This window comes from Aulonocara sp. 'chitande type north' Nkhata Bay, linkage group LG2, assembly GCF_057382095.1.
Source record: "Aulonocara sp. 'chitande type north' Nkhata Bay isolate Kocher_YH1m ecotype deep benthic linkage group LG2, A_spYH_male_GT1.1, whole genome shotgun sequence".
Classification (NCBI taxonomy): Eukaryota; Metazoa; Chordata; class Actinopteri; order Cichliformes; family Cichlidae; genus Aulonocara; species Aulonocara sp. 'chitande type north' Nkhata Bay.
Window position 1 is genome coordinate 4,849,682 of NC_141345.1, and position 14,379 is coordinate 4,864,060.

General features: G+C 39.7%; 2 protein-coding genes across 3 annotated transcripts in view; one reads left to right on the forward strand and one right to left on the reverse strand.

The window, feature by feature from the left end:
* flrt1b (fibronectin leucine rich transmembrane protein 1b) overlaps positions 1 to 3,582 on the reverse strand; it is a 40,421-nt gene extending 36,839 nt beyond the window's left edge. Inside the window, exon 1 of the mRNA XM_086303642.1 lies at positions 3,509 to 3,582. The gene's annotated coding sequence lies outside the window, so the exon portion shown is untranslated. The remainder of the gene's footprint in view (positions 1 to 3,508) is intronic.
* macrod1 (mono-ADP ribosylhydrolase 1) overlaps positions 1 to 14,379 on the forward strand; it is a 149,845-nt gene that overhangs the window by 71,109 nt on the left and 64,357 nt on the right. For both annotated transcript variants that reach the window (XM_086303663.1, XM_086303654.1), the window contains exon 4: positions 13,323 to 13,352. In XM_086303663.1, the coding sequence (XP_086159789.1) occupies positions 13,323 to 13,352 (30 nt within the window). The remainder of the gene's footprint in view (positions 1 to 13,322; positions 13,353 to 14,379) is intronic.

The following is a 14,379-nucleotide window of genomic DNA, read 5'->3' on the forward strand; positions in this document are numbered from 1 at the left end:
GTATCTGCAAATATACACATTCTGTATTTTTCATATGAAAGAAACTATACTGTGGTGGGGCTTGCTAATTTCTTGTTTTTGATTTATGTATGTTATGTTTTGTTTTACTTCATATGTTTATATGTTTCATATGTTGTTTGTTTAATTTAAGACAAAAAAAAATTAAATGAATGAGAGGTAAAACTTGAGGGGGTAGGGACAAATAAGTAAATACTTCAGCCTACTCCTTTTCAAACAAATAATGGAATGATATTTTGTAATGATTGTGAAGGCACATGTTTGAAATGTTTGAAATAAAAATGAACTGAACTGAACTGAACTGAACTAAATGAGGCAGTGGGACGTGATGCTGGATAATTATTGCTTAGCTATTTAAGTAGTCTGGTACTATAATAATGCTAACATTTGACATTTTATGCAGTTTTATTTATTTTTCCACATATAGTATAAGCAAAATATTAGGATAAAGGAAAGTGTACAATATTGTAAGTCCACTTGTGGATTGACGCGTTGTGTATGTTTGAAACATCCACATTTAGCAATCCAGTTCTATATATTCTTCCCCCTGTCTTAATACAACAGGGTAATGTTGACTGATTTATCATTCTCATTCTGTTTTATATTGTCATATAAAGGAGCTTGAACCTGACTTGAGAACCTGAAGTACAATACAGTTCAGTTCAGTTCATCCTGCTATATTTACAAAGATTACCCTTGATTTTATTGATCTACATCAGGGTGTTTCTTATTGTGTTTTTTTCCCTCCCATTTTTGTTGAAAATGTTCTTAAATAGAGGGAACTTATTACAATCAGGTTACTATTTTTTCTGTTTGTATTATGGCATTTGTAATAAGAAAAATTGAGTTATTCCTGCAGGAACTATTACTGTGTCTGTGTTAAATCACTGTAATTTATGGTGGATTTATCCCTCGTGGTATCTGTTTAACACCCCCGTTCAGGCAATTATTGTCTTAAGTAAAAGTAGGTTAAAGGATTAGCTGCATGTTCCCCTTCAAATATTAAAAAAACAAAAAAGTTGTAGCCACAAATGGCAAACAAAATGGCCCAGATTATACCAAAACAAATGATACACAATCATTTCAACTCACTGATATGTAGATTTAGCATGATTGATGAAATTGCTCTCTGCATAATAAAAATTGCATTAGCAGCTGCTTAATGCTTAATACTTAAAATCTGAATATTATCTATATTTACCAGTGCAATTTCTGCACCAATAATTGTTGGTTTGTTGTGCAATATTGTGGTCATTCTGCACTGGCTTAGCCAATCAATACTTAAATGCTCATCTCTGATTGTTTAGACCACAAAAAGCAAAACAAACCACTCTTCTTCTTCAGGCTTCCCTCAGTCTCATTGTACAGACTTTGCATTGCCTCCTGCGTGACACATTTGCATGTTGGTTATATTCAGAATGGGTTCCCTGTATGTTCATGCTAATAGCAGTGATGGCAAGCTCAGTAATTTTCTGAGAGCACTACTAAAGATGATATCAGCCTGTCAAGTCAGACAAAGCCTTGAGCCAGTATTATCTACTGTGCAATAATTTTAATCTAAAGGGGACCATAATTTATAAAAAATAACATTGTGCTGTATTACATAAGATTTGACACTAGTGAATGACACGAGAAACACGTGAGCAAAGTGTTTGCTGAGGTTATATATAAGAAGTTGGGAAGCTTTTCATAGACCTCTAGTATCGCCCCTGCTGGCCATTAGAAAAAATAATATTTAAGGCATTTCCACATTGGCCTCACTTTTCAGTAAGAGGCTACATCTCTTCAGTAGAGATTAAAATATAAAATATTGAATTTAGTAATTAAGCATTTATGGTATAAAATAGTGTAAAATGATAACAAATGGCTTTGTGCAAACTGGAAAAAGCCCAAATTTATGATTTACTTGCACAGTCTCACCAGAAGCAAGAAAGCAAAACTGGATCAACAGATGTTCTCTTAATTAATTCAAAGATCATTTTAGAATGATAAAATATAAATATTTTGCCAAGCATGCAATGCACTCTCTATGGTAAAGGCAAAAAAAGAGCTTTCTCTGCATCATTTATCTTCGCCTGTTGTTAATGTTGCCTCACTGATTGCAGGCATTTGAATTTCTACTATAAAGTTGTTGAGGAAGTACGCGGGCTGTTGCCAGCCGTTATAGTAACTGTAGTCGGAGGAGGATTTACGACAAAAAAATGTAAAGTACCCTTAAATACTTCTACCTTTCAGCTGGCCATTTCCCCAATGCATTACTGCTCATTTGCATAAAGTTGAACTCTGGTCAACTTCCTCCGTTTCCAAGTAGTCTGAGAAACCTGCTCTTGTCACGCTTCATCTTATCATTAATTTAAAGTTACCAGCTGCTTCATGTCATATCGCCACTGCAAGTGTGAACTATGGTAAGAATGCACAAGCAATTAGCAGTGTTGGGATCCTCACTTATAAATCTATGTTAACACTACATCAGTGCGTACAAATGCACATTTTGGAGTAAGGTGTTTGTTACACACAGGTGGGAACAAGACTTTGTGAAGCTTAAAAACATATTTCTAGTAAGTAAGGTTTGCCAAGAGGCCAAGGAAAGCCTATAAAGCAGCGTAAACACAGGTGCAAGAAAAGGAAACACAATAACACTATTTCTTTTAACCCAGTTTGCTTGCATTACTTGTTTAACTCAGTTTAGGTTATAGTCCACCTGTACTGATGCTCAGGGTGGAGCAGGACAAGTTAAAAAAATAGATTATTAACGATTACTTAATACAACAGTTGGAGTGTTTGTCATTAAAGGCAAATCCTCTTATGTTATTAATTACAAGATCAGATTGTTTTATGTTAAATTTGTCTTTCTCGGTTTAAAAGGTGATGGTAAAGAATCAAATCTGCATTTATCCTGCAACGTAGCTCAGGCTTTGTCCTCTCTGACACAGGGACAGCAGCAAACTGATTGACATTCTCAAGTGGTCCAAATAAATGATGGCTAGAAATTAAATGACTGAAAGCGCTATAATGGTGTTTAGGACAAGTGGGTAGGAGAGAGAGAGGCAAGCGGGAGAGGGAGGAATACACAAACAGGTTGCACTGGGGCCTGGGGAATAGGAGGGAGAAGCCAGGGAGAAAGGAGAAAAAAAACTAAAATAAGATGGAAGGCCATTTAAAGGAAAGACACACACTGGCAAAGCTGGTTTAACACAGGGCTACAAAGTAAATGTTACCCTGTTTTCATCATTATCATCATTACCTCCGATTTCTAACACAGTCCCACAGAGAGAGAGAAACATTCACACACACTCATAAACGCGCAGGTGATTACACACAGTGAGCCAAACACAAAACGAGAGCCCATTGCCTCTCCTTAGTCTCACTCTTACAGCCAAATTCTTTCACCACCACCTCCTCTCTCTGGCCAGGTTTTAAGGCATGTAGCTCCTGTCCTTCACTGATGCATCAATCAGGCCTCTTTCTCCCCCTTTCTCTGATTACTTACCTCCCAAGAAAGAAGAAGAACTACACTCCATCTTGTTGTTTTATGTTCCCGGCAAATTTAGCCCTGTGTCTCCCTTCTCCACCCTCAGGTCTCTTTCACTTTGTCTCTGTCTCTCTCACTCACTCACCTCCATCATCCCCTCCCTCCCTCACGCTCTCTCCCCCCTCCTCCCCGAGCCTTTCCTCTGTCCCCTGACACCTCGCACTCCCCTCCTCCACCCCATTCTCCACTCCCTCCCTGTCAACCCTCCCTCCTCCCGTCTCTTTCCTTCTGTATGTAGTTGTATAACTTATCACCCTGATCCCTTTCATGCGCGATAATTGGTGTGTCTCTGCAGCAGATGCCAGCGCGTGTTATTTGGCGGCTAAGCATTAGCTCTTCCAATTAGTCATCTAATACCAGTAAGAAAAAGAAACTCTTGGCCTCTGCGCTTTCAGCACCACAGGAGCAGAGAATTGTGTGTGTGTGTGTGTGTGTGTGTTTGTGTTTGCTCATGCAACAACTGTGGCCAGCTCGTGCACACACAGTTACACTGTATCCACATACGACCGGGCAGAGGGTACATGTGGGTTTTAACAGATGGCGAAACACTTTCCCTCGAGTATCGACATTACTCTCTCTCTTTCGCCCTTACTCCTTCTAATTAACTAGGTTTCAGTAACAAACCTTTGGGCTTTGCCATCACCATGGTTACCCAAACACTGACTGTCTGGATTTGTATATGTGTGTATCTGTGACTGCTTGAAAGGGTGGTGTATGCGCATGCACGTCTTGGTGTTCAAACCCCTTTTCCTCCTGCACCCTTCTGCGTATGTGTTTGTGTGCCTGTGTGCTTCCACGTATGTGAGCGTGTGTGTGTCCACGTCTCTGCAACTGCGTGATTGTGTATGCACATGGGTATTTTGGTTGCTTTGATGCCTTTGTTCCCCCCACAAGGGAAAACAAAGGCATCAGACCAGAGGCTGGTTCAGACTCAAGCACCTATGTATCTACACAGAGAATAACAGGATTATATGGGATAACTGAAAATGTGTCAAAGATTTATACATTTATACATTTTTCATGTAAGACTATCTTAATAATTATATAATTCAATGAATAAAGATTACAAGTTGAGATTTTTTTTAAATGGTGAGATGAAATGAAAATCATTTTTGCATTTGTGACAGGAAGGTACAAGGTGAATTTGAATTTGAACTTGGCTCCCCTTCTTTGAAAGGCAAAAATAAAATGGAAATAGGATGTTGGAGTGCATATTTTACATCTTCAGCTACCTGGGCAGTCGGTACAGTGTAGCTCTCCATGCATTGCCCACGTGTCATATATTACCTACAAAATAGCAATTCTGTGATACTCGGTGTAGATAATTAATCAGCATCCTTGTATACTTGAAGAATAAGATGGCACTTTCCCTGCACTGTGGTGTCACAGTGTGCGTATATGTATTATTATTATTAGTCAGTTGGAATAATGTGTCTGATTAATGTGTCTGATCTAACTTGCTCTCTAATTTGCTTTCCCCTGCTGTCCACCACGTCCCCCCTGTGAAGTTCTTATGCTTCACTATAACTTAGTTAACTTCCATTGATGTTAATCTCATTTTATTTTGAAAGGCACCACCTTAAGGAATTGGTAGTGGGATCCATTTTTAGCATGGTCTCTGTGTTTTTAATAAAAGTGTTCATATTGCCAGAGTACTGAAAACGTATCTCAAAATGAAGTGATATGTAATATCACTTCATCTTTTCCTGCGCGCTGTTCCAAATATTTTGCCAAGAACGTTAACAGATACAGGTAGGTCCACAGGTTTTTGGCCAAATAATAAAAATAAAAAGATTAATTTTTACCCCAGTTACTTTCAAACCTCTGAAAAATCAGATATATGACAATGCCAGTGAGTGCAACACTTTTGTCACACTCCTTGCACTTCAGTCAGAAACTCATTGTATGATTTAAAAATGCACAGTGGTGGATTACAGAGAGAAAACTCAAGAAAAATATGCCACTGTCCACAAACTTATGGACCTAACTGAGCAGAGTATCCTGATCCACAGATGAACTCCCGACTGCAGCTGGTAGTCCTTGTTCTGCTCTGAAGCCTCCGTGAGCTTGAGCATTTTAACCACTTTTCCACCTGCCACAGGTTCTCATTAGAGTGTCCCTGCAGCTTGCAATGGATCTCTGAGGCAGAACATGGGCTACTGTCACCAGCTGCAGTCAAAGACTGTCGATGGAGCTGAATGATATTGAAAACCTCCACATCAGTGATCTGACTAACGAGTCAGCCAGTCAGGAAAACACAAGGCAGGGAAGGCTGGGGCTAGCTAGGGGATTCTCCAATAGTGGACTGATCGTGGATGGAACCTTTTTCTTGGAGTCTTGATGCATTCAAGTTGATTCTGTTCATCTGGACGCTGGTTTGAGCGCGGAGTCAAGGAGGCCATTTACGTGAAAAGGGAAAGACCATCTCTGAATCGAGGAGGGGCCCTAAGGGTACATCTTTCGCCATCTTACAATGCTGTGATTGCAGAAATTCCCCAACTCTCTGTGAATGGTACTCATGGCCATTGATCAGTGGTCTTTGATCAGTGGGTTTTGGTCAGTGGTTGTTGATCAATGGTCATGCAAATTTGCATAATTAAGATTAAGGAACTGACCTCCCAGCCCATTGTTCCTTCAGTGGGCTGGTTTCAGTCATTATGCAAATGTACTGTTTATGAGATCGGGGAAACCTGCAGTCAGCTGAGACTGAAGAAGTCACTTGGATGAGTGACGAAACGTTTCTCCCACAAAACGCTACGTCCAGATGAACAGAATCAACTTTTGGAGACTTTTTCTTGGAGGTATTTAAATATGCTAAAATGAGTTGCCAGTTACACTCTGACTAGTCTGCCCCACTAAAGTCTCTATGTTGGGAAATTCTGCTTTGCAGCCGATACTGAAGCAGAGAAATATGCTATAACTTTGAAGGAAGGATAAGAAATCAGCCCCATATAAGTATTCAGCGTATTTTTCAGGTGGTGCAGTGAAGTAAAGGCTAATAAATAAACAAAACAAAACACTGCTATACTTTAAATATCTTTCAAATGAATTAGGTCATACAGAGTGTTGTCTGTTCATGTCTGAAGGCAGCAGTTTTTATACTGGTCATCAGCTTCCTCTGGGCTGCATCAGCCTGCCCCCACGATCTCTCTCCAAGAACTCTTTGTCTGCTTTTGTGTGTCTTTGTCATCTTGTAGCTTCACACACGAACAGTGACGGAAGAGGGAAGGGGAAAAAAAAAAAGAAGTGCTTGAAAGAAAAATACACATCCAGCCTACTCTTTTCCCTGTACGGACATAACTCGCTGCTATCTGAAATGGTAGTGACTGCCATCTTATTAGTACTTTTTTTTTTTTTTTTTTTTTTTTAAATTTCTCAAACAGACATTATCATGTGGGAGTAAGACATTTCTGTCAGCTCTAATAGAGCAGCCGACACAAATCTCAGCAATCTAAAACATCAGGTTTTAGTGTCATTCCCTCAGAAAGAAAGAGGACTTAGTGCACACAAATAACAGCCGTAGGGTTCCAGAGGGTAATGGAGTAATTAAACACGTTGTCATCGTTGCATTGTTTCTCTCGACTGCCGGAATTTCATTATCACTCTCTGTGTTTACTGTGTCTTATTGTGATTAATGGAAATGTTTGGACATTACCTGACACTGATGTAGCCAAGGCATGTTGCAGGAGAGGAGGTGAATAATTTGCTTCCAAAAATCGTTAAGTTACAACTGGTCCCATTTGACATGCCTAAACACTCTAAATCTGTTTTTACAGCTACTAATGCAGTCATTAGCGATGAAGTAGCAATGGGATTTGCACTTCTTTGATGACACTGGGTGTGTTTTGGATTCTATAGATTGACACATGGTGACACCTACCAGTTCAAACTTGTTTTTACTCGGTGGCTCAGCTGTTTAGCTTTCTGTCCTCCCAGAAAGCTAAACAGCTAAAGTTCTCTGGAGCTAAAGAGGTAAAGGATAAGAACAGAAAAACTATTTAAGAAGAATGCTTGCTATTGGCCAGATTAGTCCAGAATTATGTTGAATACAAAATTAAAATAGTTTTTTTAAAAATCTGTGATGGAAGAGTTTAAAAAAAATGTGGTCAACATGTCAGACCGGATACTTGTTTAAAACTCAGTTTCACAGTAATATGTATTCCACACTCATTCTGCAGTGCATGATTATTATTTGCTGTTAAACTATATCTGTCATCGTATCCACACTTGATGCAGACAAAGTAATATCTATAGTTAGGTGTAATAGGGTTTGGTTCCCGTAACTGTCAGTGTCAGTTTCCTAGCAACCAATTTACCCATTACTAAAGTTAGACAGTCAGAAAGACGATTTTTAAAGTCTGTAAAATATCACGCTTTCATATGCTGAATTTATCAAATTACAATGTGTGAAACAAATCTCTCATAATGATGCTCATTTTGCCTTTTATTTGATAGCTGCAGATAGCCAACAGGAAATGTGGGAAAGACAGCAGGAAATGTGATGCAGTGAAAGGTACACCTGGTTGGGAGTTGACCTGGAACATTGTGCTGTTTTGCATTGCACTTTAAAGTTTTTGTTGACCCGCAGTGTTGTCGTCTCTTTGCTTTTGGCTACAGCTGGCAGATCTACAATGCAGTTGTGCTTTGGTGAAGATAGTACAGCATTTAGCTGCTATACAGTTAGGTAATTAACCATGGATTGGTTAGAGATTAAAACAAAGGTAACGTCAGTAAATATTGGTCTTGGATTCAAAAGGGTGGAAACGGACAAATTATAGGTGATTACTTTGCTTGGTAACTGCTCTGTGTCTTGCTAACAAGTTCACCAAATCAGCCTAAAACAAGTGCTGTAACAAGTTTCCACTGTGGGTAAACAAAATCAGTTATTCCAGCAAATCCTGATGTCACAGTCGGGCTCACCAGTTCACTTCAGCACCAGTAAAACACCGATAACTGTAGTTTTGGTCCAGTTCTCCCTGTCAGAGCTGCAGTCTGTCTCCTTCAGGCAGATTTGTTTTTCTTTAGAAAGGAAGCTTTTCACTACTCAGGAGTCCTGGCTTCAAATTTGCTCGGGGCATGTTAGTCGACACAGACGAGTACTAACAAGACCTAGTGTGTGATATAAGCCTTATGTACAGCCTGCAGCTAATCAGCACATGATGAACGGGTGACTTAATGGAGACGATTTATCTGTCGGAGGTTTTCCATCTGAACGAGCTTTATTCAGGTTCATCATTCGATCTATCAGCTCTTAGACAAGCTGTGCACCTGAGACAGTTTCACACTGTCACATTAAACTCCTTTTTTTTCCTAAGAAGACTTGATAGAGAGTAGAGAGAGTCACTTTGGGAGATCTTAGTGAGACATATACAGGGAAGTGTGCTGTGTTTAAAGGGTGAAATTAAGTGGTATTTACAATTAATGAGGCAATGGGGGGTGGTGAAAACGGCGAAGACTAGAGAATCCTCGAGAAGGAAAGACATCTGTGGGATTTAGCTTCTCTTCCTCGCTCTCTTAAAAACCAGCTTGCTTCATGTACAGTCTCAGTGCGTACCCAGTTGGCACAATGCCTCCTGGCAAGGATTAGCTAAAATGAGAGCTGTCCCCTGTGTGTTCATACGTAACTTTGAAACTGTCCCTCGCAGAACGATTATGTGCTTATCAGATTATCCTAACATGTTCACAGCAACCAAAATAGGATGCATGAGCATAGGGGGAAAAAGAAGAAACTTGATTTGTATGAGTTTATGGTACGGTTTCCTGGAAGCGCTGCAGATGTCCTCAGGCTAACACTGCTGAGTCCACACGTTCATGGATATGCGGGTGAGAAAAACACTTGGGTATCACATATGTCAAAAGCAGCCACAGCCAGCATTATCACCCTGCCAGCAATTTACACTTACAAGCATGTGCAGTGACTTGATTCGAGTAGGGAATGATTTGGAGCATACTGGCCACTCATAGATACTAGTATTTATTCAGCATTTACCTTGCTGCAAAAAGAGCTCATTATATTCTTACTTTGTTTAAGTTACAGTCACCTCCTTGTTATCCAGGTTGGAAGTCGCTGTATGGTCTCCTTTTTCATAAGTGAAACACAAACTGAACCACATTACCTGTTTATTTTTTGTCACAGGGTAGCTTATTATTCTTTGGACTGTAGCCTCAGCGTGAGTTTATTTATTAGCTTCGCGGGCCGTGAAGTTACTCGTTCATATTGTGCTGTGCTTCTCAGCCCTCGCTGACGGGACTCCGAGCCTGCTGGTTCTCATTCTATCCGTCTAATCAGGGACCGAGTTACACCTGCGATGCCACGTGGATGCAATTAACTGACTGGCTGGGAGATAGTAGCAGCACTGTAAGCCCTGAAAACACAAACTGAGAGCCACTCGTGTGAAGAATTGCTGACACCAATAAACTTTTTTTTCCCCCCCAGAAGGACAAATATCAAAACACCTTCCCCCCCCCCCCCCCCCCCCCCCTTATTTTTCTATCTTCACCTAAATGAAGATTCATTTAAATATAGAACTAGGAATTAAAATTAGAATTACTGTTGAACAAGTAGCTGAATGAATTAATTCAAACTGAAGCTTGATACTCACTGTGATGACTGTGAGGTTGTTCAGATCACCAATCATGAGGTGAAGCATAAACCGATCAAAGACTCTTGTTTGCACACAGAAGCCTGTTTATAATGTCAGCAAAGCACTTGTGCAACACGTTAGCAATGTAGCTAGTCATGCTTGTGTTATTTTGTAACGTTTTTGGTTGTAGTATCAACTTGGTGTTAGATTTATGCACAAACTGTAACTCATTTGTAGTTTTTGAAGTTTCCAGTGTTACTTTAAAGGGTATTTCTTCATTTCTTAATAGCATTGTCATTATTGTACTAATGAAAATGGATATTATATGAGCTCTGTCTTACTGTCACTTTGAATGAAGATGTGCTGTACACTTCAATGCAATGAAATATCCGGTTCTTCCATTTCCAAACTTGTAGAATGAAAACTGAACCAGTCGTCCACAAGCAGGAAATGGAGACAGTTTGCCTTTAAAGTATCAGTTGCACCTCTTGAAACAAACAGCATTTAGGCAGGGTTATTGAAGAAAAAGCTCTCCTGCATTAATATACACTCATCACCCTCTTTATTAGATACAAGTTGCTAGAACTGGCTTGAACCTTGTTTTTCCTTCAGACCTGCCTTCATTCGTCATTAGAGCAGGGCGATATGACCAAAAATATTTATCACGATATACATTTTAAATTTTGCTATAACGATATAACTGACGATATAATTGGCACTAGACAAAATACTTTACAACTCCACAACTTTATTAGTACAAAAAACCCCATCAATGTATTTTCACTTAAACAAGCAGCTGTTTTTTATGTGCATTAAAGTTATATAAAAATTTAACAGTGCAAATGCAAAATCCTTGCTGACAGTTTAACCAAAAAGCATTTCCAGTGGAAACTGGCTGACATATCCTCAGCATAACCATGTATAATATCCACAAAACTTAAAAAGAGGTTATACACATAATACGGTAATATCATGTTGAAGCACAGTACGTATCACTCAGCGAGGCTCCTGCCTACGATAGCCGTAATGCTCCGACAATCCATCAAGTGGTGCAGGTTCGTAGCTTAGCAAAGTCGTACTAAAACATTTGACAGATTTCCGAGTGCCGTGTACGACATAAAATCATTTCGAGGTCAGTAAACACAACCAGAATTCATACATAAGGCACACAGGATTATAAGTTTTTTCAGAAAAATCAAAGGATTGATTTTAAGTGTGCTGTATTTTCCAAAAACATGGTAATATCGACGGCCCGCTAGCATGCACTACCAAAAATAGTGCTTTGTTGTGTATCTGACGGACGAAAGTTAAACCAGTTCCACACCACTGAAGCTGCAGCATTTTTACAAACCAATTCTGGTTCATCCGTTTCATTCAACAATCCGCTTTCGCCCTTCTCATTCTGCGTCGCCGCCATGCTTTTTCCGCCATGTGTGTATGAAAACAAAGGCACTGCGCATGCGTGTTTTACCCATAATCTATTGCGATATTTCATTTTCTTATCGTTGCCCAACATTATACCGGTATTACTGTGAACGGTATGATATGTTCCGGCCCTATTTGTCATGACATAGATCCAAAAAGATGCACAGCACTACACACTTGCTTCAGATTTGTTAGCTGCACATTCATGATACAAATCTCCCATTGTACCACAAATGAAAGCTCTATTGAATTGAGATCTGGTGATATGAGATTTGTGACATAGTGTGTTATCTTCTGGAAGTAGCCATCAGATGATGTGTGGTAAAGGAATGAACATGGTAAAAAGGGGCCCAAAACATGAAAATTCCCCCCACACCATTCCAGTCCTACTACCAACCTGAACCGTTGATATAAGGCAGGACTACTGGTGTGCTTTGACGATGTTTACACCAAATTCTGACCTTACCATATGAATGTTGGCGCAGAAATATTGACTCATCAGATCAGGCAACATTTTTTCAGTCTTCTCTTGACCAGCTTTGGTGAGCCTGTGCAAACTGTGCCCTCAGTTTTCCTGTTCTTGGCACATCCCACTTTTCAGTTATTTATTTGTAAAAAATGTTTGGAATCATGTATGATTTTCGTTCCACTGCTCACGTGTACACCACTTTGTGTTGGTTTTTCACGTGGAATTCCAATAAAATTGATTCATGTTTGTGGCTGTAATGTGACAAAATGTGGGAAAGTTCAAGGGGGCTGAATACTTTTGCAAGCCACTGTAAGTGACTATTGTAGCTCATCTGTTTCAAGGTTTGATGTTAATAGATGCTCTACTGCATCTTCCTTCCCTATTCTGATGCTCAGTTTGAACTTCAAAAGGTTATCTTGACCATATCTACATGCCCTAAATGCACTGATTTTTCTGCCATGTGATTGGCTAATTAGATATTTGTATTAATGAGCAGTTGATCAGTTGTTCCTAATGAAGTGCGTAGTGAATGTACATTTTCATTAGGACCAGTTGGACACTAAAGTAGGAAATGTCTCCATGAAATGTACTACTGTGCACAGAATATGTTCTAAAACCAAAATGAGGTGTTTCAAATCATAGTGAAAAGTTATGCAGAGGTAAGGCAGAGAAAGCAAGTGTTAAAACTACTTCCTGTTGGATGAGGTGCCATCAAATGTATTGTTTGTTTGGGCTTCAGTTTGACATTTAGGGGTAATCGGTTTACAATTAAAATAACTGAATAATCATAATGGGAAAAAATGAAATCTGCTCATTGTAGTAATTGGAGTTTTATATCACCTGGATGTAACGAGAACGTGATTGCACTATTCATCACAGACCTGTGTAACATTTTATATTAGATGTGATGAGGGCTGCAACTCATGGGTATTTTTGTTATTGATCTGTTCAGGTATTTATTCAGTTTAACAAATAGCAATCACAGGTTGGTATGGTCCAAAAAATTAAAAGACATCTTCTTGTTCTTATTTCAGTCCAACCCTCAAATATTATTTGCAGTTTAAAATAGAAATCTAATAGCTAAGTGTAATACTTAGCTGTTTATCTGGCTAAATACATAGCCATAAATTGAAAAGACATTCTCGCCATATATACACTACAGACATTTTTGCTTAATTTAATTAGTTTTGTGTCCTCCGACTTTTTAATTATTGCTTGCGGTGACAGTTTAAGCCTTATTAATTACGCTTCAGTTGTATTCACAATCATTTCTTTTTTCTTGTCTCTCTTTTAGCCAACAACACTCTGCTCGGTGGAGGTGGAGGTAAGTTACCACCTGTCTGATCCTTTGGTCGTCTATGTTTGTGTGCCTGCCAAGATACGTGCAGGCCTCAGCTGTTATTAATGGCATGGCTTTGTGGTGCAAATGGTCGTCTGTGGACACCAAATAATTTAAAATTGTCGCACTTCTTTTAATCAGATGATGCAGTGCAATTTACGAGCCAAAAAGAGCGAGCGAGCGTGCGTGCGTGTGTGTTGGTGTACGTGTTTGCGAGTGTTTTATGCCCCATGTGTGGTGTCTGTCTATATTTTTCTTTGTGTAAGGTAGCAGGTAGCTCTTTGTTGTGGCAGGTGTTCAAGGTGCTTTTGCATGCAGCTCGTGAGGGTGTGTGCCTATGTCTGTGTGTGTGTCTGTGCTTTTTACGTGTTTGCAGGTGTGAAGTCAATAGTTCGTAATTTATGGGTGTGGAGTGCTGTGGAAATAAACATTTTTCAGTGTATTGTTGACTCAGTGCTTTGCTGCGGGTGTGTGATGTTTGACGTCCGTGGGTAATCGATACTTGCAATAAATCTGTATTGCTAATGCAGTAGCCAGATTCACTAAAACATGTGCGCACGCACCTTACTCAACTTGTGTGTGTGTGTGTGTTTGTTGCAAATTTGGGTGCTGGTGCATTTGCCTGTGGTCGTTTTCTTTGTCTTCATTTGGCCAAACAGCTTTAGCCTTTCAGCCCGGCTCGCTCACACTGCCGTTTTTAACCTTCCTATTTGTATGTTAGTCTGCATGCAGCCTTTTTCTTTGCAGTCTCTGTGGTGAAGTATCAAGTGGTGCACCTGCATGTCTGTATATTCGCGTGTATGTGCATTCGTATGTCAGCTTACAACCGTGCATCTGCTTGCCTGAAATGATCTACTGAAGTCCTGAGTGTCCATATGCACACATACACGACACACACACACACACGGGCTCCACCTTAACTGATAAACACCAGCTGAGGCTCAAGCCACAAAAATGGATGCCACACTCTTCCTGTTGCCACACACACACACATGCAGTCAAGCACCTCGAG